This window comes from Rhinolophus sinicus, chromosome 16 (genome assembly GCF_057876585.1).
Source record: "Rhinolophus sinicus isolate RSI-liver-muscle chromosome 16, RSI-T2T, whole genome shotgun sequence".
Taxonomy (NCBI): Eukaryota; Metazoa; Chordata; class Mammalia; order Chiroptera; family Rhinolophidae; genus Rhinolophus; species Rhinolophus sinicus.
The window spans coordinates 64624000-64651758 of NC_142516.1; the positions used below are offsets into that span (position 1 = coordinate 64624000).

At 37.1% G+C, this 27759-nt stretch overlaps 1 protein-coding gene across 1 annotated transcript in view; it reads right to left on the reverse strand.

Annotated features, from left to right (window-relative positions):
- MLLT3 (MLLT3 super elongation complex subunit) overlaps positions 1 to 27759 on the reverse strand; it is a 261393-nt gene that overhangs the window by 96262 nt on the left and 137372 nt on the right. The window contains exons 3-4 of the mRNA XM_019750373.3: positions 19344 to 19426; positions 12698 to 12841 (exon numbers count right to left, since the gene is read on the reverse strand). Coding sequence (XP_019605932.2) covers positions 12698 to 12841; positions 19344 to 19426 — 227 coding nt within the window. The remainder of the gene's footprint in view (positions 1 to 12697; positions 12842 to 19343; positions 19427 to 27759) is intronic.

Sequence of the window (27759 nt, forward strand, 5' to 3'; positions counted from 1 at the left end):
TTAATATCTAAGCACTCAAAGAATCACCACCACCCCATGACTTATTTGCATCTCTACTTTCAAAAACGTGGTAGATTACAAAGTTATTTGTTGACTTTATTATAGTCTTTTTCATATGCTGGTTAATGCCAAAGAAAACCACTTCTAAAGTCATGCATGCCCTTGCTATTCAGCTGAAAAAAAAAAAAAAATGACTACAAAAATTATGCTTGCCTCTAATTTACAGAAAATGAAAACGCAAGCAATCCCCACAGATAGGTTGATGCTGGCTTACGAAAGTTTGGGTGGTGAGGGAGCAGATTCCTAATTATCATTTTCCCCACGCAAATTGGATTTTCAGAAGCAAGGGAAATACAGAGACCTTCAGTCTACGAAGGAAGTAACAAAAGGATAAAGTTTGCTCCCAGCAACAAGCAAGCTGCTCCACTCTGGCAATGTATCCAGCTGTCTTCAAAAAGGGGACTCATGCAAGATTGCTCTAGTGTTCAGTCCTAAGGCAACTAAGAGAAGTGGCCCTGGGGATTTAATTCCCTCTTTTAATTGCAATTTCAAAAGAAAACTAGCATTACTATGTTACTGTGTTATTACAGAAAGAATATTCACAAACAGTGAACAAAAACCCTGACTCAGCTGAACTTTGCTTGACCAATCATTTTGGTATTTGATGCCTTAGTTTACTCATCTGCAGCATGGGGAGCTTGACATAGTATATCAAAGAATCCCTCAGCTATAAAACTATATGTACATGTATGTTTTATTCACTTTATAAGTAAGGAAACAACCAATAAAGATGAGTCATCTGTCCAAAGTTACACAGCTAGTAAGTGCCAATGCCAGCACCCAAAAAAAAGGTCTGTTTCATAACAGTATGCTCTTTTAACTGCTATGCTGTATTCTCTTCATAAAAGATATCAAGATAGGGTTCAGAAAATTGAGCAGATTTCAATAATTCACATAGATTTGAGTATTACCTACAAGGCTGATGAATCCAGTTCATCGTTTACCTTTGTGCCCGTGAGGCGGTCGCTCTGCAGAGCAGAGGACATAACATCTTTAACCTTAACGCATGTTTGTTTAAAAAAAGGTCCATCAGAATAAAGATTTAGCTATAACATTTTTTTAAATCAGAAAGCAAAAATGAATGCCAAAATTGGGAGTATGTACATAAACCACAAAAATCCCTTCAGGGGAAGCAAAAAGAAGCAAGAACAGGATTCAGATAAGATGATCCCAGGGCATACGCCATGTGGATGGATGGAGAGGGAGACAAGCTCAAGAAACTTGACCCTGGGAGAGAAAAATGACGGTCAAAAGAAAAGATTCCTTTCTTGATCAAGAGTAGAAACAAATGTAGGAAGAAAACATATAGAGGGGACATTAAAGAAATAAAACCCAACAGGAACAAGCTCCAGCCGCAGCCCTGGGGCCTCCGTGAGGAGTCAGAGCAGACGGTGCACCCACACCTGAAACACAGTGGGAGGCATTCTCACTGCTGAGGACTGTTAGGAAGACCCCAATACCCCTGATCTGGAGTTCAGTGGTGCGCTCTACCAAAGCATTCAGAGCTCAGAATTATCAGGAAGCAAAATTCCAATGTATTTAACCTTTACTTTAAAATAACAACAATAATAAATTACTACCCACTGTGTGAAATTCCCCATAGCAAGGGCTATCTTATTCAACTGGTCTTCCAGTTTTTATGGCCATGTCCTTTCGAAGGGTTAATCTGATCTCATAGTCACTGACATCTGAAACCCCTGGTTTAGCACAATGGTCTTATCAAAAGTCCTCTTGTTCCCTGTGCTTAACCCAGACCTTCAGTGATATCTATGGATATTGGAGAATAGTGTCATAAGCTAAAAACACAAAGTAGAGCGGCAGACCAAGAGGCCAGGCTAAACCTTTGAAAGGACCTGGCTATTCCAAACTGGCATACTCTGAGAACAAATTGTCCAGAAAGTTGTATTTATTATTTTCCCAGATCACGCCTGCCCAGACTATCTCAGACAAGATAGTTGTGTTGTTCATCCAAATCTCCTTTTTGTCTGAATCTATAAATAGTGCCATGACTGTAAACGGTTGTCCAGATGGCGTCCTGAGGACACGCTGCAATGCAGCTACGCTACACTAGTCGTGCTGTGTTCCTCGGGCTGGGAATTTGTGGGCTGCGGAGAAGTGGCGGAACTTATTTCTAATTTGCCCGAAGACACCAAGGACACCATATATGGGTAAATTTCTTTCGACACGACCCACCTAACTCCATCCTTGAGTCACTAAGACTTCATGTTACGACCGAAATTCATGAAGTTAACTAGATTTTTATTATACCTCCATTTTTATTCTAACTGGGGTTGAATGGACCAGTTTGTTTTATAGATGATAGGGCATCCTTATTTTACTCAATGTTTCCATTAATGAAAGGTTTTTTATACTACCCACAGGCCCACAATCTACCCCATAAAAGGAGGGAAGGTGACAATGACATTTAAACAAATTACAAAAATTAAACAAATTACAAAATCTAAACAAATTACAAATCTACACCTACAATGATCTATATTAAAATACAAATTTTTCCAAAGAACAGATCTAACATGGCCCATACAATCTCACACATACAACAAACCATCATACTTCTGTATTGTCAGAACCATTAAGAAACAATCTAAAATTTGTGAAAAACAGTTCTTTTGTTCCTAATGTCATTTACAATCTTTAGGCCTTAAGCCAGTAACTTTAATTTTGAGAAGTTGAGAGCCATAGGGGAAAACAATAACAAACAACTGGTGGGGGGGAGGGAAGAAGAGGGGGGAGAGAGAGAGAGAGACAGAGAGAGAACAAACACATTACTGGTAATTTCTTAACCACCCAAATTTTCACATCAATCCTCTGAAGTGTAAGGACGTGTTTTTGAAGAATAAAAATATAGTAAGTCACATAGTTTAAAACCTATGCAATTTATGTTTAATATATTAACTAAAAAATACAAACATTTTATGGGATCTTATCTGCATAAAAATACAATGTAAAATACTGACATCCTTTCTCTAAAAATTTATAGTCACTGCAGGGATTATAATAGTTTATTTTTTTCTTTTTGCTTTTTTTGGAAAGTCTGCATGTTTCTAAAGTCAGCACATATTTATTTCAAAATCAGGTAAAAAAATTAAGATTCCTCCTTGAGGCTAAAATATGTTCTTTCTAGAACACCATTATGATGTCAAAGACTTGGAAGAGAAATCTTTTATTTTCACCTTTCTAGGTAACAAAAACCAGAATTGAAAGCAAAGCAGAATATAAAGCCTGTAGAAAAAAACAGGTCATTTCAATAAATAAAACAATTATTTGCTGACTGCTTAACTATGTATTAACATTTTATTTAATAATCTCTAGTGGGGGAAATGGGGTATTATGCTTATTTCAGATTTACACCAATCTAAAGCTCAAGGTAAATTAGCAGCAGATCCAAGAATTGAGTTTATGCCTTTAGATTTTAAATCAAACATTCTTTCTATCACACCATGGCTGTGTCCCTTGTGGGAGTTATTATATTAAACAACCTACCATTTATGCTCACTTCTCAAAAATGAAACACAAATACATATTTCAAGAGTCTCAGACATTTATTTTTAAACTGCTACCTTCAGATCCTCATCACTATCAGGTTTTTTTATAATTTATGGAAGAAGAAAAATTCAGAAAATAAAATGTTAATCAAGCTTTCCTTCCCCTTCTCTCCTCACTACCCCGAAAATTGTTTTTACTTAATATTATAGATTAGGAACCCTCAAAACATCCAGTCGGGGGGCTGGCCCGGTGGCTCAGGTAGTTAGAGCTCCGTGCTTCTAACTCCGAAGGCTGCCGGTTCAATTCCTACATGGGCCAGTGGGCTCTCAACCACAAGGTGCTGGTTCAACTCCTCTAGTCCCGCAAGGGATGGTGGGCTCCACCCCCTGCAACTAAGATTGAACATGGCACCTTCAGCTGAGCTGCAGCTGAGCTCCCGGATGGCTCAGTTGATTGGAGCGCATCCTCTCAACCACAAGGTTGCCAGTTTGATTCCTCGACTCCTGCAAGGGATGGTGGGCTGTGCCCCCTGCAACTAGAAATGGCAACTGGACCTGGAGCTGAGCTGCGCCCTCCACAGCTAAGATTGAAAGGACAACAACTTGACTTAGAAAAAAGGCCTGGAAGTACACACTGTTCTCTAATAAAGTCCTGTTCCCCTTCCCCCATAAAATCTTTAAAAAAAAAACATCCAGTCGGGACAGTCAAAATAGAGAGTTGCTCTCATAAGCAGCTCCTTTACCATCCTAGGAGTGAGGGAACAAACACAATATATTAGATAAACTTTGTATGCAGCTTTGAAACAACTGCATAATGAGCTACCTGAGCCCAGAAGGGAGAAAGAAACTGAACCAACAGTTTTCAATTGTAATATTTTTGTATTTAAAAAGAGAAAGAATTATTCTTTTTTTTTATTTGAAATTCTCCAAGATTCACATCCTTTCATCTGTTTGCTTTTCTAATTATTTCTTATTTTCTCAGCTTTTTGCGCATAGGGGGCAGGATCTAGGGGCAGGTTAAGTGATGGTTTTCTTTCATATATTACAGCATTTCCTTCCAAGACCAAATTAAGGCTCCTACATATTGTCAGCTAAAGTGCTCCTCCTGGGAGAGGAGCCGAAGGAAACAGGGCACACCATCCAATACTGACAGCTGTAACACTTGACAGAACTTTTCCTAGTACCCATTCTAGGAACATCGACCTGTTTCATTTCTCTTTCATTTAACCTTTGCTAAATTTATGCAGTAAGTGTATATGAGCTTTGGACTGCGTGAAAAGTGTGCTACTATTTTCCCCCTTCTTACTGCAAAGGTAACTAGGTAACTGGGAAGGAAGGGACCAATGAAGGCAGGAAGATTATTAGATACCCCAAATATGTTTTGGTCCCTTATCTTCAAAAGTCTGTAACTATCCTGTAATCAACTTATGTGACTTTCAGGAGACATCGAACCGTAAAATCACTAAATATGCTGAGTGACATAAATAACTTTCTACTATCATGACCATCCTTTCCCTAAAAATTTATGAGATCAATGTTACATTTGGAGTTAAGGTTCACAACTTCGACATTCTATTTATCATTTTTATGTATGTTCTACATTCATGATTAAATTTTCCAGGCTAGAGGTGGACAATGGGATGAGGAGAAAACCGAAAGTATAGAAAGGAGAAAATACCAAATACGACAGAAAATTAACCTCAACTCTGAGAAACCACCAAATAAATGGGGCAGCCTGCTTGATCTTACATTTATTCAAATAAATCACCTTTTATCAGTGCTAGTGAAAAACAGCAGCATCCTTTTATCTTTTGAGGCAGAAGGTTACAGAATGATATATATCAGAAAAATAACAAAAACGCACACTTGTCCCAAAACAAATAGCTAAAAATCCAATGAGGCTGTCCAGTAACAGCCACTAAAATAATCTTTTATGTATTTTTTTTTCCAGTCATTTTTAAAATAAGCAGCCAGCCATTCATCTCTGGGCACTGTTGAGATGAGTTTGCCACAAAAGCCACTTATATTTTTAGAAGCCAAAGTCTTGACAAATCAGTTCCGAAGAACATAATTTGTTACACATTGAAGAAAGCCTGAAAACACAGACCTTGGTTAAAGAGGCTTCCGTATCTTTTTGTAATCTTTCCAAATGTAAGTATGTGGGAAGAGTACCCATAAATTTAAGTTGAAACTGAAACACTTAGAATATTTCCAATTTAAAATACATTAAAATGTATTCCTTCTTTGAAAGGAAATAAAAAATGGCTTTTAAACATATGAAAAGATGCTCATCATAACTCATAAGAGAAATGTGAATTAAAAATGAGATATCATTTTCACTCATCAGATTGGGGGAAATTTTTTCATAAATCACCAAGTGGAGAAGTACATACTCTCACACACTGTTGATGCAAGCTTATAGTAGTACAACTTCTTTGGCAGGCAATTTGTAAATGTCTATCAAAATTTAAATTCCACTTTGCCTCGGAGTCACAATTTTACTCCTAGGAATTTATCCTACAGATATACTCATTCTTGTGCACAAAGAACTACGTAAAAGGTTATTCACTACAGCTTCGTTGGTAGCCTGAAGGAAGACAAACTGTATGTCACTTTCTATTTTGTGTGTATTTACCTATTTAAAAAAGTTAAAGTGTAGAGAGAGAGCATGTGGTCTGTATCGTTTAGAAATTAGAAGTGTTGTAAACTCCACTACAAAAGGAAATAGTAAACCACTCTACACAAGATTCATTCCAGAACCCTGCGATAAAATGCCATTTTCAGATGGCTTGACACAGCTGCATTAGTGAAAGCTCCTTATCATAAGATGCCTTTAGCCCTTTAATAACCCAACCCCCTTGTTGGGGGCGCACTATGGACTTGAATTCCACTTTACAATAAGCAGAGTTTCAGAAAGATCCCAATTTATTCCTTGCAAAAACATACCATATATAAATGCAACTGTCACTCTGAGAAGCAGGACTGCATTATGCTGCAGACTTACCACAGACTGAAAGCATGTTCCCCATGTCTTCTCCAGCAAATCTTGCCAAATGGGCGTCTGAAATGTCCTATTGAAACAGGTGGTGTCTGAACAGAATTGGATTTCTGCCTATAGAAACCCTAGTTTTAACAACTGCTGTGGTTAGTTTTAATTTTCAGTCTTCAAAATTAACTGCTTGCCAGTGATTCAGAAATAGACTGAACAACATGTTTAGACTTTGCCCTGTTTAATTGATGGGGGAAAAAAAGAAAGAAAGAAGGAGGGGGGGGAGGAGAGAGAGAGAGAGAGAGAGAGAGAGAGAGAGAGAGAGAGAGAGAGAGAACCCACCAAAAGCCTACCATCATCCTATAAAGAACAACAGAACCAAAGCAGACCACTCGATGTCAAAGGCCAAAAAAGGGGAGCAGGCTGTAAAATAAACTCAGTTCTCCAAAGATACTTGCCACTTTTGTACTTTCTTCATAGAAACACAAGGATGCAACTACCTTGCTGAACATACTACTTAGTAAATCTAACAGCTTTTAGAAGCCTTTAATCTAGAATTAGAAATCTAGAATTAAGAACAATGGTAAGAACTGATAATTTTTCTAATTAAAACATATTTAAAAAATGATACTCCAAACAGAACTCTGTTTCACTTTATATAAGCAAAATACAAACAGCCAGAATTAAAATCCTTTAAAGAAAGACACCATGGGCTAATCTTTAAACCCAACACAGGTCCATCACACTAACGGGTGGTAAACATGTTCTTCTGTGAATACATTTATAGTAGTTTACATTAAATAACAAACCTCTTCCACTGTATCTTTACGTGCTTGCTATAAAAGTGGTTGAAGGTCTGTTGATTCTCTAACCCAGTAATCAAAGGAAAGGAACCAAGGGGCCGCCGCACACTATGGTTATACATTCTCAATGAGGAAAACACTGTCTCGTCCATTTCACAAATGATAAACTGAGGTTTCAAAAAGATGTAATAATTTTCTTCAGCTAGAAGATGACAAAGATGAAGGTTTTACTCAAATCTGTCTGACTTCAAAACTTTTCCAATCGTACCACACTCCCTCCCAACAGGAAACCCAGAGCGGTGAGTCAGTAGAATGACGAGTTTCAGTTATATGACATACACTTACCTGTATCTTTACTTTGCCAATGCCCAAAAGAAAAACTCATCCTCTTTCAATCAAATGCGATAGCTGTCAAACCCTTCTGCAGTTTTTCAGTAGGAATGAATTCCAGCTACTAAGAATATGATCAAGTAAAATGGAGAGAAAAATCTACTGTGATCATAAACCCTTTAAAAAAAATCCTGAAGAACATATTCAAAAATCACTCAAAAAGGGTTCATCAGTTCATTTTTTAAAACAAATAGAAATAGCTCAGCGGAATCGAGAGGTGCTTCTCGCTAAGGTACACTTGGTCTTTGTGCTTAACATTCAAGAACAAATAATAGATTATATCAAATTGCCCTCAAAAGTTTATCGCTCACTGTCCTCCGCCTCTCCTGCATCCAAAAAATTAAAAAAAGATCTCAACATAAGGCAATCTCCTCCCAGAAGCTCTCACGTTGTTCTTTTCCATTTCCCAACCCCTTAAGGCTTCACAGGAGCTAGGTTCTAAACCAAATCTACAACTTCTCAGCAAGCTCCAATGAGGTCTCTCATTTATAGGAAACTACCTTCACGGTCTGGTAAATAAAATCATTCTGTATTTCATTATTTTCGGAAAATAATGTTTAAATCCAAATGTGCCCTTCCCCCAGAAGTTTTTCTTTTACAGCAACTCCTTAGTTAGGGAGTTGTTGAACAGAAGAACTCTGGGTACATTTCTTTCAAGGGGGAAGTACACCAAAATTTCTTTGAGACTATTTAGGAAAAAGGGGCAACATAAAAAAAAAAGAAAGAAATCCAGTGAAAAGAAGAGAATGCTACTGACCACAGAAAGGGTTGTAATGTAGCTGTAGGTTTATAGATTATGAAGTAGATAAAAATCTGCAAGTTTTCGAGATTTGCCTGGCAAAAAGTTCTTTGGAATCATTTTTTTCTAAGAGGTGAAAGCATTTTTCTAAGATGATGCCAGTTCTCAACCTTCCAGATCTCTTAAAAAGCCAAGTTCAATTTTTAATAGTGCTATGTACTTTTGGTTTAAAAGAAAAAAGTGCAAGACAAGGAACCATAGCCAAAACAGTAAGTTTACTCCAGTCATACCTCAAGCTGTACATAATGATTTCACACAGCACATATGAAGAAGGGATTAATTTTTTCATTTAAAGGTATAACATACACATCTATGTCATATATGTAATGTTTAGGTATAAGAAACACAGTACCTCCTCTCTCACCCTAAAGCCCAGGTTTTTGTTTTTTAAAGATTTATCTGAAGAGACACAATCATGAGCAATATTTCTAATTAGACACCAAAACAAAGGCAGAAAAAGAAAACTAATGGAACTACATCAAAGTGAAAAGCTTCTGCATAGCAAATGAACTCATAAACAAAATGAAAAGGCAACCTATGAAATAGAAAATGTCTGCAAATCATATATCTGATAATGGGTGAATATCCAAATATATAAAGAATTCATACAGCTCAGTAGCAAACAGCGACAACAACAACAACAAAAAAACCCAAACAATCCAATTAAAAAAGAGACAGAGGAACTGAATAGACATTTTTCCAAGGAAAACATACAGACGGCCAACAGGTACATGAAAAGGAGCTGAACATCACTAATCATCAGAGAAAAAATCAAAACCACAATATGATCCCACCTCACACCTGTTACAATGGCTATTATAAAAAAAAAAAGTGACAGTAAGTGTTGGCAAGGATGTGGAGAAAAGGGAATTCTTGTGCACTGTTGGTGGGATTGTACACTGGTGCAGCCACTATGCAAAACAATGCGGAGGTTCCTTAAAAAACTAAAAATAGAACTACCATATATGATCCAGCAATTCCACTTCCGGGTATTCATCCAAAGGAAATGAAAACAGGATTTCAAAGAGGTATCTGCCTCCTGTGCTCATTGTAGTATTATTTACAATACCCAAGATACGGAAACAACCTAAGCGTCCATCAACAGATGAATAAAGATGTGGGGGTGAGTGGTGTGTGTGTGTGTGTGTGTGTGTGTGTGTGTGTGTGTGTGTGTGTGTGTTCTGTGTGTGAATGGCATATTATTCAGTCACGAGAAAGAAGAACATCTTGCCATTTGCAACAACATGGGTGGAACTTGAGGGCATGATGCTAAACAAAAGTCAGACAGAGAAGGCAAATACTGTATGATATCACTTACCTGTGTAATCTAAAAAAGCCACACTCATAGAAACGGAGACCAGAATGGTAGTTACCCGGGGACGGAGGGTGGGGGAAGAGGCAGATGTTGGTCAAAGAGTACAAACGTCTAGATGTATAAGATGAATAAGTTCTGGGGGCCTGATGCACAGCATGCTGATTATAATTTACACTACTGAACTATACACCATGTTTCCCCGAAAATGGGATCTAGCCAGACAATCAGCTCTAATGCGTCTTTTGGAGCAAAAACTAATATAAGACCCAGTCTTATTTTACTATAATATAAGACTTATTTTACTATAATATAAGATTTTACTATAATATAAGACTGGGTCTTATATTAATTTTTGCTCCAAAAGACACATTATAGCTGATTGTCCAGCTAGGTCTTATTTTCGGGGGAACAGGGTAATTGAAAGTTGCTAAGAGAGTATATCTTGAATGTCTCACTGTAAGAAAGAAATGGTAATTATGTGACATGATGGAGGTATTAGCTAATGCTAAGGTGGTAAGCATTTTGCAATATATATGTATATCAAATGAACATATTTTACACCTTAAACTTACACAATGTTTGTTATACATCAAATGAACATATTTTACACCTTAAACTTATACAATGCTTGTTATACATCAATTACATCTCAATAAAACTGAGAAAATGTCTAATAAAATCAAAATGCCTTATAAGTTAGTGCCACCACAATAGACTCCATTAATACTAAGATAATGATAAATGTTTAAATACAAGGTAAACAAAAATCTAGGTAAGAGCAAAAATGTTTATTAATCTACAGATTTTCACATCTCCATACAAGACTAATCTCCCTATATGAAATGGACAAAATCTATGGGATTACCTATTTTAAATTAATTTTTAAATTTTAATTTTACCACAAAATTCATTAGAATCACTCCCTTACAGAATGTATTTCAAATAACTAGTGTGCTTGAACATTTCAACTTATTTTTGAGTTGTCAAGACATAATCTAAGTCTAATGTAGGCTTCAAATAGCACTTAAAGAAACACAAAGAAGGTAAGTTGGAAGTCGAGGAAGATAATTCTGAGATAAAAGCTAAGCATAGTAAAAGACAGAAATCTACTAGAGACCTTATCAGGAGGCAGTACCACACTCCCCTGCATTATCACTGACCTGTAACCTCTTCTCCCGTTCACAAGCAACCCTTGAGCACTCTGGGACTAAGTGGTTGTTTTAAAAAGTTCTTGTGTCATATTTACTCTTTCCTACGACCCTTATCAGAAGCCTGATGCACTCAAGTTCCATAATTCACACACTCCAATTACCTACCTAACTGCATACCCAAAAGGAATAATCAGAAGCATAAAATGCCACCCTCATAAAAAGAAAAATAATGAGAACTAGGATTTAAAGTGGACTGGTTCATTTTGGAGGGCGGAGCCATGGGTAAATAGCATCAACACTGTGCTCTTAGTAACTAAGAGGAATAAAAATAGGGTTTTTTAAAAACAAAAGCAACACTCCCTTAGTAAATATATACTAAACCTTAATTTTAAAATGAGATGTATTACAAAAGCCCATTTCCTCATGAGGATACATTCCCCCATGAAATACTAAAGGTGGTGGTTCATTTCGAAAGCTGACCCAATACCTATTTAACCCACAATCTAGCGGTATAGTGCAGTGCTGAATGAAATGTGGTGAAAGAACTCGCAAAGCTTCAAATACATGTTAGTAGTTCAGCTGAAAGTATAGGGCCTAGCAAAACACAACTCCAAAAAATGCACTTCAGGGCTTTCACATAACCCAACATGTTCACACAATTATATACGTGGATGATTTTCTTATGAGAGGGTCCAGAACTTTCCTGAAGTTCTCAAAGTGGTCGCCCATAACCCCATCAAGGGAAAGAACTTCTGTGCTACATAAAACCTAACTCTTTCCTACAAATCCCTCAGGTAGATTTTCTCAGTGAAATGAGGCATCATGAGAAGTTATGGTCTGCACACGCTTATATGTAATGGTTGAGTTTCATGGATGCAAAACTATCAAAAACCTCCCAGAAAAAGTAAATGAAGGGAAATCTACAGTGAAGAACACATTTCAACCTTTTATGGGGTCTGAAGTGCCAATATAAGATGACACAGGAAGTTCATCTGAAATAGAGGTTGATTATACCAATGGCTCCCATTGTAAAGTAGTTTTTTGACTGATCAATAGCATTTGTCTATACAGTTGACTTAGCTGCAAGCAAACATTTTGTAATGTTTATATTTGCAAATAACCACTTAAAAATTGTTCTCCATCATAGACAAACCACGCGGGCAAAAATTTACCACACCTTTGTTACCAGTTTTTAAAAAGGAAAATTCATCTTCTACCTACATACAATTCAAACAAACAAAAATGTGAAGTATAATAACCCAAACAGGTAATATGACAAGTATACATTTCTATCAATTTTGATCATGAATTTTTGGACAATAACTCCTGTTTATATATTTTTAGCGTGACTTTCAGCTTTACCCAAAAGTTTCTATAAACTGATATAACAACGTTCAGACATTGTTTTTTTCTTAATTGAGGATAATTGATTGGTTTTGGCTCTTTGTTGAAATAAACTTGAACTGCATAGACTGCAAGGCTATTTGAACCAACAGCGTAAATTCAGATTCATACTTACTTAAAATGTTATCGCTTGTTTACCTCTTCGTCTCCCGCCATGAGTCTATAGCTAAGCCATTATGGTACTACATCTCTTTCCTATCTCAACACATTGTTATACTTCTTAATACACTAGCAACTAGTTTTTTTATAGGGCGGCTTTACACAAGACAGTGCCACTCACCCCTCCTGCCTTCAGCAACTTTCTTCTAAACTCCTCTGTGGGGTTGTTGAAAGTTAGCTTTTCACAGCGGAGGTGATTCACTGGTGGATGGCCTTCAAGATGCAGGAATAAGTCATAATCAAAGCGGACTTTCTTAGGTTCTTCCTAGAGGGTGAAAAAAAGAAGAAACAAGAGAGTTAGGCATAAATAGAAATTTCTAAAGCAAAGGTTTACTCCTCAGAAGGAACAGAAAGAAAAGACCCAGACATCTAACAGCTACAGTGTTAAAGAAGTACTGGGGGAAACATGATCATGGAATTATCTACAAAGCAAAATGCAAATATCTGATAAATTTGTTTCTTGTGTTAGGGGAAAACCAAAAAGAATAAACTTCTCATCTTTCCTGCAGTATCTGTAGTGGTGTGACACCACCAACACAGCCACCCAACAAGAAGCCTAAGACATCTGTGAACTCACTTTTTCCCATTCCCACTCTACCTCCCACACCTGTTGCCATTCTCTCTCCTAAATATTTCTTGAACAAGCCTTCTAACCCACACTGTCATGCTCTTACTCACAACCCAAACTATAACTCTTTCCTCTAATGGGTTTTCCTGCTTCAGGATAGATTATCTTCAATTCCCCCTTCATTCAGAACTCAAAATTATCTATATGAAACCAAAATCTGTCCATGTTTACTATTTGATTAAAATTTCAAGAGCTTCCAATTGCCACCGGGATATAAATTTAAGCTCACATGAATGCCACAGGAGGGCTTTCATAATCTGGCTCGTGGCTCCGTATCCTACCATATCTCTTCTACCCAGCGGATGGTCTGGCTACACACGCCTATTGGTTCCCGGTATTTATCCTGTTCCGTTAAACCTGGCTTTCCCTCTTGCTTCACGTTACTATCTTCATTGCCTACCTTCTCCACTCCCCCACATTCTGCTTCTTCCTGGATAACTTCTCCTCATCCTTCTCCATTCAGCTTCCACTTTTTGGAAGCATTCCTTGAACTCCACTCCCAACTCCTCACTGCGTCTTCTCTGCTCTGTGTGCATCTCTTTCTTTATCCTTGCCACGTTTTAGCACAACTGCCTTTTTATTAGCTCCCTTTACCGATGGATCATTCTTGAAAGTAGCAACAGTGGTTGAATCATCACGGTACCCTCAACAACTAGTTTAGTGCCTGTGCATAGTAAAAATGCAACCAATATCTGTGAGATGAATAAAAGGATGGCATTTTCCTGAACTGGTAGGACAAAACAGCATAATACCCAAAAGAAGACAATGATTAGCATTTCATGATACCCAACTTCTACTCTCGAACAATTATTACTTTAGTTGGCTAAACATTTAAACCTCTCTACACACCGATTCTTAAGCATCCAAGGTGAAATAAAGATTGAAGATAATAACAATAACTAATAAGAACTTTACCTCATTTAATTCCCATCACCCTCCATTGGGTCAGTGGTGAGTTCTGTTTTACAGATTAGGAAATTAAGGCACTTAGAATTTGTTGTATTACTTTACATAAAAACTCCCTGTGTATTACAACTATTAACCATCTCTGTGAAATATAATTTTTTCATTTGTCATTAGCTTTGCCATTTTAGTTTTCAAGGTTCATCCACATTGTAACATGTCAGTACTTAGCTCCCTTTGATGGCTAAATAACATTGTATGGTATGGACATGCAGGTTTTTGCTTATCCATTTATTGGTGGATAGACATGTGAGTTGTTTCCACGTTTTTACTACTATGAATAATGGTGGTATGAGCATTTGTGTACAAATTATCATGTGGACATGTACTTTCATTTCTCTTGGGTATATACCTAGGAGTGGAGTTTCTGGGTCAAATGGTAACTTTATGTTTAGCATTTTTAGGAACAGCTTTACTGTTTTCCAGAGTGGCTGTACCATTTTAAAACCTCACCAGCAATGTATAAAGTGTTTGTGGTTTTTTTAATACATAAACTTTTAAATTTTATATAGCCAAACAAAGTTTTCTTTTTAAAAAAGAATTTGTTATATTCCTAACACATGATGAAACAAAGTGATTTGAACACTGTTCTTTTCACTAAAAAGTCTGAGCACCGGAAACTGTCAGAAGGTAGCATTACCTATTACAAATTCATGATTTCCACCTCCTCTTCCAAACTTCCCCAAATCATACTCTCCACTCATTTGTTCACTACCTCTTCATTTCTACCACCAATCTGAAATGAAACCCGCTCCCCTCTTTCATCATCGGACCATCCTCTCCTGGTTTTCCTCACATTTATTGGCATTCCTTCTCAGTCTTCTTCACAGATCTCCCTTCTTTCTTCATTGACTGATACATGTCCTTTAACTTTTGCCAAAGTTCCCCAGGGAGGTGACCCCCACTCACAGGGAGCCAGTTCCACCGACATAACAGTGACCCCCCCATCTATATCTCCAGCCCAGCTCTCACTGGACTGTCTGTCATAGGCATGTGTTCTACAGTCGACCCAATCTCCACTAGGTTGAGCCGCAGCAACATGAAATTCATACATTATTTTAAGCTTATCTTTATCTGTGCTTTCTTTTATACTCTGTACCTGGGCAAACAGAAATCCTAATTGCTTGTCAAGGTTAAAACACACAAAAATCATCCCCAACTCTTCCTTCTCCTTCACTCATCACAGTCAAATTGTCTCCACGTTCTATCTTAGTATTCTTCTTTAGGAACTCTCAAATCTATCCCCTTTTCTCTCGTTACCATTGCCTTCATTTTGACTAGACCTTCACCTTCCTCATCTGGTGGCCTTCCTGTTTGTGAACTTACCCCATTCTTCTTCTCACAATGACAACAAAGTGATCTTTCTAATACAAAAATCTGATTACATCTTTTCATAGATATAAAAGCCTTTAATAACTCATCATTTTCTATAGGATGAAAATCCCATTTGCTTGGAATAACCATCATAGCCTTTTAATACCTTTCCTGCATTTCCTTCCTTTTCTTATTACACCCTGTCCTTCTATAATCTTGATGCACTTGCAGTTCCCCCATACTTCACAATACCGCATTCATTTTGCCTTTCTCATATAGTGCTCTCACGCCTAAAATGTCTTTCCTCCCAGCATCCCTCCCTCCCTTGGCTACTTAATGCAAATTCATTATGGAAGACCCAGCTAAAGCACGAATTCCTCTGAAAAGTCTCCATAACTCCTCCAATCCAATCTGAATTAGACATACCTCTTATAGCATTTCTTTATTAATGTAATTATCACATTGGATTGTGATCATTTTTCACTTATCTGCTTTCCTCTAAAGTGTAAAATAGTCAATACAACCGTGGAATTAATTAAAAACATAAGAAAAGCTGTTTTCTGCCTTATAATTGGGAGTATAAATTGATAGAGCCTTTTGGGAAGACACTTTGGCAATATCTATCAACATACCAAATGCATATGATACCCTCACCTAGTAATTCTACTTCTAAGAATCTCTTTCATACAAATAATCAAATATTAGTGTGTGTGTTTGTGTGTGTGCGTGTGTGTGTGTGTATATATATATAGCCAAAAACATTTTAAGAAAGGAAAAAACTATTAAAATTGTAATACTCAATATATACCGATAACAAAGATGAATACAAGTCACGTTTGACTTCTGCAATTACAAGAGGTGCTCAGAGTGGTTCCCATCAGCGTCTGGACACTTCTGATTATGGCAAACTACTGCTTGAGCAACACTGACCAAAGTGTCCACGTGTATACATTTTTTTGGCACCTGGTATATATTAATATATTATAAAATGTTCATGGCAGCATTGTTTATAATAGCAAAAAAATAGAAATGATATTCATGTGAGTCTATCATTACCATGGAATACCACTCAGATGTTTAAAAGTACTGACTTGGACAGGAATATTGCTAAGTAAATTAAAGGAAGTCACAGAAAAATATTAAAGGATCATATATTATGCACCTGCCAATCTCTACACTGACATACATTATCAACGCAAATGCATTGGGAGAAAGCTGGAAAGGCTACACCAAGTAGTAAATAATGATTAAATGGAGTCAAGAGAATAACTTCTAAGTTTTATTCCATACACTTTTACTAGGAGTATATGTCTGCATACATTTTAAAGAGAAAAATGCATTGATGAATATAATTAGAAAAAGAATGAATAACAACAGCACTTTATAGTCAGCAATAACTTAAAACAAAAATCGTTTTTCAATAAAACTAAGGGTAAAGACTGCAGAAAGTGACTATCTTCCTATGAATCCTGAGTGCGATTTTTTTTTTTAAAGACATTTCTTTTTTTTAAGGAAAATGTACCCATAAATTTGTATTCTAGCCAACTGAGTATCTTTCTTGGAGAGGACCTATCAATATTATGTCAATCTATGCTCCTGAGAAAAGATCCTTCGCCAAGTTCAAATAAGAAAGCATGTTTATATGTATATATGTATATATATATATATATGTGTATATATATAGACGCATGTATTATATATATATACATATATATATATATATATATATATATATATATATATATATATATGTGTGTGTGTGTGTGTGTGTGTGTGTGTGTGTGTGAATGTGTATATAAAGCTAGTACATTTTTAGAGGTGAAAATCCGGTTTTGGCAACATCACATCACTCCTCTCATTCTGCTTTCGTCCTTGACAGTTACTCACGTACTTTCTCTGAGGACAGAAAGAAAGAGAGATGCATGGGATCCTTTCGAACCTAAAGTGCTATAGAGTCATTTATGTTTTAGTGTGCCTGTTGGTTTAGAGTTTCTGAAGCTCACATGATTCTCATAGACAGACTTGGGCTGTTGACCACAAACACAAAATAAGACACAATGAATATATACACGAATTTAAAAGAAACACTGACACTCCAGCACCCCTTTTGACTCTGACCTCTCAAGTAAATGAGCGAAACTGAAAACAAGCTTATTGGATACAGGGAAAGCACAAGGATAGAGATGGGGCCAGGATGGGGTGACAGCCTTAATATGTAGCAGTCAGACTCTTCCAAGATCATGTGGAGGTTTGGGGCTGCTTTCTCTCACCTCCTACGGAAACTTTGAACGCTACTTTTTCACCAACCATTATTGTAAGGGGTGTTCATTCCTCACGACAGAGTTGAGTCAATTCTAGGGATAATAAAATGATAAATACTCAAAAGAAAAAGCCTTAGACAAGCCATGTGATCTTTCAATGACTCCGTTTCCTTTCCTTTAAAGTAGGAAAAATAGTACTTATCTCTCAAAAGTTCTTGTAAACCTACTAAATGAAGCAACATATATAAAGGGCTCAGAAAGCTGCCAAGAACAAAGCAAGCATTCAAATCTTTAACTACACAGAGCTCGGTTACTGTCAAACATGCTCCCAAAATATAAATATAAAAAAAAACAACAATTAATGGGAGGAGGGGTAGTAGGTTTGTAGGGAGTTGATGCCGCAGGTGGTATGCACAAAGAGATGGGCGCAGAAAGAAACAAAAAAAAACATAAAACATCTCCTCCATACATTCCTACTCTTCAAGATAGTTTCATTAAAAGTGAATATTCTCTTAATTAATCATAAAGAGATTTTTGCTGGGCCTTCTATACATTGAAAAAGCCATTGGGATACTGTTGCGATGGAAGGGACTGAGCGTTAAAGGTGGCTTATCGGTGAGCTTCATACTTTGCTGTGCATGAGGGTCACCTAGAAGGCTAGTAGATATGCAAACTCCCAGGCCCTGGTCCCAGAGATTCTGACTCAGGAGAGTGGGATACAGCCTGAGAATGCCACTTCTAACATTCTCGTGGGTGACGCTGATACTGCTGGTCCAAGGACCATACTTCAGGGAACACTGACGGCCTTGGATAACATGACATTCTATTAGCTCGGCTCCTTAAAAAAGGGGGGGAGGTGTGTGAATTACCTCACTTTTAGACAAGTTTTAGAAATTATGATTAGTTTGGAATAAAAGGAAGGAACAATGTGATTAGAAATAACAGCTAGCCTTTACTAAGTACTTACTTATATATGAAGCATTATTCTAAATTCTCAGATTTATTGTAGCTAATCCTCCTAGCCACCTTAAGGCATAGATAGTCTTATCCTACCTCCATTTAATAAATAAGAAAAGTGAGCTCCACAGAGTTTGAACAATTTGTCCCATATTATACAGTCTGTGTGTTTAGCCATATTTGTGCTGTTGAAAGATTTTAAATCCATAATACCTCAAGTTGATATAATTGTATATGTGTCATGTGTGTGTTCACCAGCTAAAGATGAGGTTATTCTTTGAAAGTCTCAAAAGTTCTAGAAATATGAAAATGAGAAAATGAGTATTTTACTGAAAAACCGTAATTACTCTTTTCTATTTTACAAACATATCTTAATCCTCTTTTTCAAGTAACAATCATTCTTTTCTCTAAAAGAACGTTTCATGAATTCCATTTAATCTGACTTCATATAATTGAAATTATCTTTTTCTAGCCAATTCCTCTATAATTAAGGGTAGCAATAGCCAAAATTCCTAAAAGACAAATTTAGCTTTTATTTTAAAATCATCTAGTGATAGAAGTGCTTATGAATCAAAATTATTTTAAACATCATTTGGATAATGGAGGATCTTCTACTGAAAGATTAATGGGCAAAGATTACATACCTTGTTTTTAAAATAAACCTCAATTGGCAAAATGAAACCAGCATACCCAGATTCTTCTACTTTGTAAGGTGGGTCTTTGCACACTGCAACATTAAAAATAGAAAATAGGTGAGATGAGTATAACAGACAAAAATATACATTCTTTATTTTTAAGGATATCCCATTCTACCATCTATATCATCCTGTTTTCATAGCCCTTTGCCAACCCCCATCTGCATCTCTGATCTATCCTTTATTTCTTTTCCAGAACCTATAATAATTTTCCTTTGTAAAGCAAATACCTAAGTTATTTATTCAAACCCTGATGGGGCAGCTTATTACATTTAACCATGATCATTAATGACAAGTTCAGTTGTTATCACCATGCCCGAAAGCTTTCAGGAAACTGAGGATAGCTCCTCGTGACCCAAAACTTGAAAGTTTCCTAACAAAAGTACTGTCCAGTCTTTATGTAAATCACTCCACCCTAAACCCCTCGCTTCTCTGAGCTATCCTGATTTTTATGCCAAAAAGTGGCAGGACCACCTTCTTTCCTTAGAAAATCCCAAACCCAGATTCTCCCCATGTTATTGGTGCCCATGAAGTTACTCCCCTATTTCCCCTTAAAAAAAAAGAATGCTTATTGAAATACTGCTATACATACAAACACTTAAGATCTATTCACATCATAAGTGTATATGAGAAACAACAAGGCTTTTATATTTCTTATGAAAGGAGACTATTAAGAAAGACTACTTAGGCCAGCTCTTGGGAAATGACAGACACCCTAGGAAGCTAAACATGATTTCATCCCACTAAAATTTCCATTAAATCAAAATCAGCCACAAAGCCAACTGGAATCATTCTAGGTAAGACTGCATTTGGTAGCATCACAAAGAAGTAAAATGGACATGCTGAACATCAAGTCAACACACCCTCATACCCCAAGCCCTCTGCAGCAGGGCTCCAGCTTACCTTTCCAGCCTTCCTGCTTGGGTCACCCACCAAACCCCTCCTGTGCTTCATTCGAACGCATCAATTCCTCTCAAATATGCCCAGCATTTCCCAAATGTGCCCTGTCCTGCTGTTACTCCTTCTATCACACCTTGATGCTATTCTTAGTATTCTGACAGTTCAAATCCCATTTTTTTCACAAGGCCTTCCCAGACCACAGAGTCCTATCCTCTCTTCTCCTTTCACCATTCCAAAGCATTAACTGCCTCAGTCACTGGTTTGACACTCAACAGAGTTCCTTATTACTATATATTCAGGAATCTCCTCTGTAATTTCTTTTCATTCCTCAAAAACAGAAACATTTACCTTAGGAACATAAAGAGGGACAAGGGCTCAGGCAAACCCAGGTGCCAATCCAGGACCCACCTCAGACTAGACAGGCGACCTCTGAAAAGTTACCCCAACTCTCTGAACGTTGGGTTCCTTTTCTGGACAGTGTAAGGATTAAACATAGTGATGTATGTAAAAGCACAGATCCTGGCACACATACCGTGTTTCCCCAAAAATAAGACCTAGCCGGACCATCAGCCCTAATGCGTCTTTTGGAGCAAAAATTAATATAAGACCCGGTATTATATATTATATTATATTATATTATATTATATTATACCCACCATTATATTTTATTATATCATACCCACCATTATATTATATTATATTATATTATATTATATTATATTATATTATATTATATTATATTAAAATAAGACCAGGTCTTATATTAATTTTTGCTGCAAAAGATGCATTAGAGCTGAGTGTCAGGCTAGGTTTTATTTTCGGGGAAACACAGTACATTCTCAATAAGTGACTGAAGTGAGGCATAAAACCTAATCTGCAAAATACCCAATTGTCATGTAAACTTCTCAGATGAAAATAGAAAGGATGACGCAAGTAGAGACCCCTGGATTTGGATTAGAAGACTCAGGTCCATGGTCCTGGATTACACATTCTCTAGACGGCTTCCATTTCCTTTCCCTTTAAAAGAGAGAATACCATCTACGCATCTCTCAGCATGGCTGCCAAAATGCAAGGAGACTATATATGTGGGGAAATAGAAGTGCGAGGCTAATACAGACGACGACGATGATATGCATGAAAACTGGTTGGACATTCCAAGAGCACAGACATGGCTGCAAAGAGATGCGCTGAAGATAGGACTTTAACACTTAACTGTCCCCTTCGGCCCACCTGAGAACCAATTCCTCAAACTTACATCAGAAGTTAATCAGGAATGAGGCATCTCACCTGACCTTACATGTTTCTTTAATAAAATATGAAAAAGCAAAAGGACTCAGAGTGGCATGAGTCCTTCATCCACTGACCACCTGCCAACCTGCCATGAATATTCAAATACCCTGAACAGGTGGGGTGGGTAATGCCTCTGAGTGCACCCAACACCCCTCACCCACCCCAGCTAGTATTACACCCACAGCCTTTCCAGGCTGCAGAGCCCTTTTTCAGAACAGCAGTTTCAGTGTCTTGGTTGTTTGGGATTAATCATGCCAAGGTCATGTGAAGGAAGTTCATTCTGTGGGTGGCTGTACATGCCAGAGAAGTTATAGCTGTTCCGCTATACACCCTTTTGTGTAATTCATTTTCTCTATTCTGCATGCAAATTGCTCCTATTAGAGGAAACAGCTATTAGTGAGCACATCTTATAGTTGATAGTCTTAGATTTTTTCCACCCTCTAAAGGAAATTATCTGTTATGTATTAATATTCAATAGAAGTCTGGTTTTATAAGAAGCTGTTTACCAACACATACCTCAATTACTTTTAAATGGAATACTTTTGTCAATAACAATGAACAATGCCTGTAGAGTACCGTGTTCTTAATTAGACGCAAACAGTATTTTACACACAGTAAACATGTCAGAAAACCAGTAGCAATGCAAAACAAACTTACAGTTTTATTCTGAAGAAACTCAAATTAGGGGAAATAGTTAGCTTATTTATTTATTCAAGCATCTTATAACCAGAATCATTAACATAAGTTTCTAACTAACCTAGTTTTTTAAAAGAAACAGGAGTTAAAACTAAAAAACATGTTAGCCTGTAGGACAGTACAATAGACCTATAGCAGTTATGTTTAAACTAGTAGAACCACGTTTGGGATCTCCTGTCAGTTAGCAACACTTCTTCATTACAAATCCCTTTGCAGTGATCACTGGCCATCGTGTCACCTTTATAAGATCTAAGTGTCTTAAACCCTTCAACCCATTGTTCCTCTCAATTGTTCAAGAATCAGATAATCCTTAAGACCTAGTATGTAACAAAAGGCCAAGTTTCAGATTAATGATGGGATACTCGTCTTTGGAAAGCCATCACATTTTTTTTAGGTGACAATAAAATGGGAGGATTAATATTCAGTCTTTAAACTACGAGAACTAATTCAGTAGGAATCATTGGAATCTCTTATTCCTGTCAAAATCCAGTCCAGATATTCGCTCTCAGAACGTCTCCCTGGTTCCTCTTCCAGGCTTCTCTAGCAGCACTTAAGTATCAGGCTGGTGGATAACCTGCATTTACCTCTCAGACTCCTCCACTAGACTGAGCCCCTTGAGGTCAGCAACCCCACAGTTATTCATATCTGTAACTCCAGGCACTAACATTGAGCCAAATAATAGGTGCTCAACAAATGGCCGTTGAATGAAATTTCTTAAACATTCATGACAACCTTCACTAATTTATTATCATTGCGCTTTAGCTTTCCAGGAGCAGATATGAGCTGGGATTAGCCCGTCGAATTCTTCTTCAAACTCTCTACAATCAACATAAACGTTTAAAAATCAGTACAGGTGATAGAAAGTGTTGCCCTAGATGAGTCTTCTCCGGAAAGCTGAGTACCCAATGCTAAGTAGTAGTTCTAATTCTGATAGTACCACATTTTAAGAAACAGAGTTAACAAATCATGCCAGAAGATCTCCAATGTCACTTTGAAACGAATATTATATAGCCATAAATACCACGTTCCTTCTCCTCTCCTTCCACACATTATCCACGTACTCCGAGGCTCTACCTCGGAGACATTTTCAAAACTCTCTCTGTCCGAGTAACGGCATGTACCATGCAGGTCCACCATCACACAACACCCAAAATTCATGCCGGAGAGGGACAGACCCAAATTTTTGTAAACAATGAAGAACTGAGTTTTTTCCCCTAAAATAGCTTTGCAAAAACAATAGGCACAATGTAAACCTATATACATAATATGTAGTATGATGCTAACTATATATTGACCATTAACCTATTTAATGTTTAAGTTGAGCAAAAAATGTACACAAGAAAGGAAAACACATGAAAGGGGAAAAAAGTCATCATTTGGTTAACGTGGAATAAGTCAAATCCTCACTTATTACCTGAAATTTTTAATATTCTTCCTTCAGGAGAAAAACTTCAAAAAAGAGCTGCGCTTGGTATAGAAAAATAAATGCCCCTTAGAGAAGAATGAATTTGTGCTTATATAATAATTGCATATACAGTAAGTAAATGGAATTAATTAAAAGAGCCCATTTTTAGCATTAAAAAAAGAAAGAAAAGAAGAAACTCTTACAGACCCATAAGACCCTTATTTAAGTTTTAAAAAATATATATCATTAGGCAACCGGTTTCTCCCTAATCCTTAAGAAAACAGCGGGTGGATTCTTCTCCAGAGCCTTTCTCCAGCGTGTTTGCTTAGACACTATGATTTATGTCCATCGGAATACTTCTGTTAAGGACATGGCCCAGTTGCCCATTGATAATTATTGCTTTCACTTTATTTACTGTGTAGAGCCCTTCAGGAAGGAAACACAGCAAACTCTATATATAGACTGGCTGTTACCACTGCTTTAGGCCAAATGTCCCTTCCACCTTGAGCATTTAGACTCCTTCCCTTCCTGCTATAGTTTCACCACACCAGAGCCCCCATGAATAGTGAAACAGGGTGCTGCATGGCCCATGTCTCTGCCCCAACTGTTCTGTGTTTGGAAGTCCAGGGCTGACATCTAGCAATCTGAGCTCCGCACGGCCACTGAACACAGCCACGCCGTTACATGCAACATTATGAGAAAAACAAAAGTCAACAGTTGGATTCTGTTTTTGTTTTTATAAACACACACACACACACACAGATTCACACACACAAATTCTACTGTTAGTTCTATTTAGCTCATCTAAAACAGATATTTCTAAACAACAAAAAATGTTTTCCCCCTGGGTGTCACCTCCCCATTTTTCTGAAAAAGGATTAAAGATAACACCAGACATCTTCTGAGTCATACTGTTGAGCTGTTTTTACCTTGTTGATTTTTTAAATGCAATTCTAAAAACCTAATTGATTCCTATGCAATGAAGAACTAGGGTCACACAAGATAACTGTCCAACTAACTTTCATAAAGTTTTAAAAAAACAAACTAGATACAGTTAGCTAACAAGGCAGGTGTGGAACACCCATCTCTCTCCTCAGGACTCACCACTCACAGACCAGCTCCAATAGCTTCTCCTCTGGAGAGCCTTCTGCCAATACTCCAAAATAGAAATGGTAGTTTCTTTCTTCTGCATTCAACCTTTTTTCTCATTGCATCATTAGCTAATCCTAATATAGCTGACACTAATAAACCTCATCCTCTATTTAATTGTGCTTTCCAAGAGCTGAGGCTACATTTCATGCCTCTTCTCATTTCAGAACACAGTCCCTCATTGGTGAAATTGAATTAAATTAATGATATACAACTTTGGTATGAGCTTCAAAGGAAGAGATGGAGCAAGTCCGGCAGTAGAAAAGAAAGGCCGGATGGCAAGCAGAGCGGATGAGCAGAAGTAATAGAACAGGAAAGCAGCATAATAGATAGGTCAGAATAAGCAGAAACACAGAAAATAATGAAGAAAAGCCCAGATAACATGGATAAAGCTTATACTTATATACAGAACCTCATACTACACATTCAGAAAGACCAGATGGGTAAAAATGGATTACACAAATAAAAAAAGGATCATTAATTTTCAAATTTTCCAGAAAACTCCTAGATTTGGAATAAGAGTTCAAGACTCCAAATTGGCCATATTGAAAAATATCTTAATAACGATACAAAAAAAATGCCTTCATTTGTTAGTAACTTGGAATCTTTATTTATAGATTTGGAATATCCCTAGCCTCTCCCTCCAAAGGGGAAAATTGGGGAACACTTTTAAATACGTGCACATTCTTAGCTTTCTAGGAAGTTACATCATTAAAGTTAAGCAAAGCCCATCTAGCTGAGTTAAATCAATACATTCCATCTTGAGGAAATATAACTGCAATATTAAAATAAGATCATCTTCATAATCATTTCTTCAAGGAACATGTAACAAATGAGCCAACAAAATACAGAAATTGCCCAAAACTATGTAATGTTATGAATTGTTGGGAATTATTAAATATAAATCCACAAGCTTACATCTTTCACTAAAATTGATAGTACTTCTAGCAACTTGCCCTAAGTTCCCTCAATATAACTCAATATCTGGCATTGCTTCAAATGACTGGCCTAGTGGAAATCTATTTCCAGGCTAATTTTATTGGAAATAGTAAAATTGTATCTTCAGAGAAAGTTCAACCGAGAGACAGACCTACCTAATTCTTTTTTCTTTAGAATTATTCACATGGAAAAATCTTACGATTTCTACCTTAAAGATGACCATCATTTTTTTTTTTTTTAAGTTAAACCTTGGGCAAAATATTTTTCAGACTATCATGTTTCAGAAGGTCCTTCTGGAAAAGCAACGTTAGCTACATGGAAAATGATCTTCTAGGGAAGTAATGAAGAACCTCCCAGGATTTGGCAGGAGTATCTTCATCTTATTGTGTACCAGTGTATCAGAAAGCTGGTCATGGGAAACACAGTTCCTCCTTGTGGCTGTTTATTACTTAATAAAGCATATAAAGAGCTACTGAAGAATCCCACTTCCTAAAATAATCACCTCACGATTTCTGGCGGTAACAGAAGTAAACAATCCTCAGATACTCCTCTGGTATTAAAATCTCACCCAGTTTTACCCCAAGTTTTACACTTGGCCCAGCTTTTCCTAAGACTGGTGCTGCTTTTTGTTTAGCGGGGAAGAAACATGTAATGTCTTCATTTACAAAACTATACTATTTTCCTGTAAATAGTAATTCATTTTTTCCCCTCAGATTTCACCTAATTCATTCAATCCAACAGGCACTGAAGTCGTAGGGGTAACAAACATAAGATGGAGTCCTGCTCTCAAGCAGATGACGGTCTAGCCAGAGACACTGTGTCTCGGTGCAGGTCATACTCTGGGGACTAGAGACAGAGCAATAAACACACCTCCATGGGCCCTGCACTGACTGATCTTATGTCCGCTGTTGGGAGGCAGGGACGGGGAGGAGGAAAGATGAAGGAGAACATACATATAAGAACATTCGGAGAAAGGAAGCCTTGAGTAATAAGTGCTACAATGAAAATAAAACAGTACTGAAAAATAAGTGCTAACGTGAAAATAAAGCAGGCTGACGTGAGAAGAATGGGGAACTTTTTATTTTAGATTAGTATTCCCTCTCTGAGGAGGTGACATTTAAGCTGAGATCTGAGAGAAAAAAGGAGCAGAGCGTGTGTTGGTCAGGCAGGGGGGAAAGCACTATTTAAGTTGCTAACAGAGGAAGATGTGTAAACAGCCTAAAGAAAGCCTGTCTTGATGTTGGCCTCCAGGGCTGCTCAGCCCCTTACCTGTTTTTAACTCTCTAATTGAGGTGAAGGCCACTTCCTCCCTCCTGAATACTTCCTGCTTACTTCTCTTCCATCCTGAATTCACCATTTAACATCCACACAGATTTGGCTATTCTGATTGATTCCACCATCTCATTTCCCAAATCTTAAATTCTCCCAAAGCTACAAACTCCCAAGAAAGCAATACATTTACTTATAAAAATCTTCATTATGATTCTTCATTATGAAGGTTTTTTAAATGGATAAAATTCTTGGGAATTGTACAACCTAATTTTAAGTGATAGACTTTTTTTTTTTTTAATTATGTTCCTTGAAAATTCAGTGTTCCTGCACACAATACATACAGAAGGAGGAGTCTGGAAACACCCACCATAAGAAAACAGTGGGCGTTAAGTGCAATTTGAGAAAAACAAAGATCAGAAGTGAAAAGCTATCTTCAACGGGAGGAAAATGATGCTACAAGGAAAGCAAAATTACATGGCTCAGTAGAGAAAGGATAAGTACAAGAGTGATGATATTCAAAATATTAGAACACAGAAACTACAATTTTATCAAACATATATAATAAAGGGATAGCTTTCAACTGAAGTAAATTTTTTTTCTTTAATAAGAGCACAGTATATAAAAGCCACTTTTAAATGTGTTACTTCCATCTTTCTTCCATAGCACGCAATTCCATTTTTAATACTTGCCCTTTAAGTATTCAATGTAGAGGAT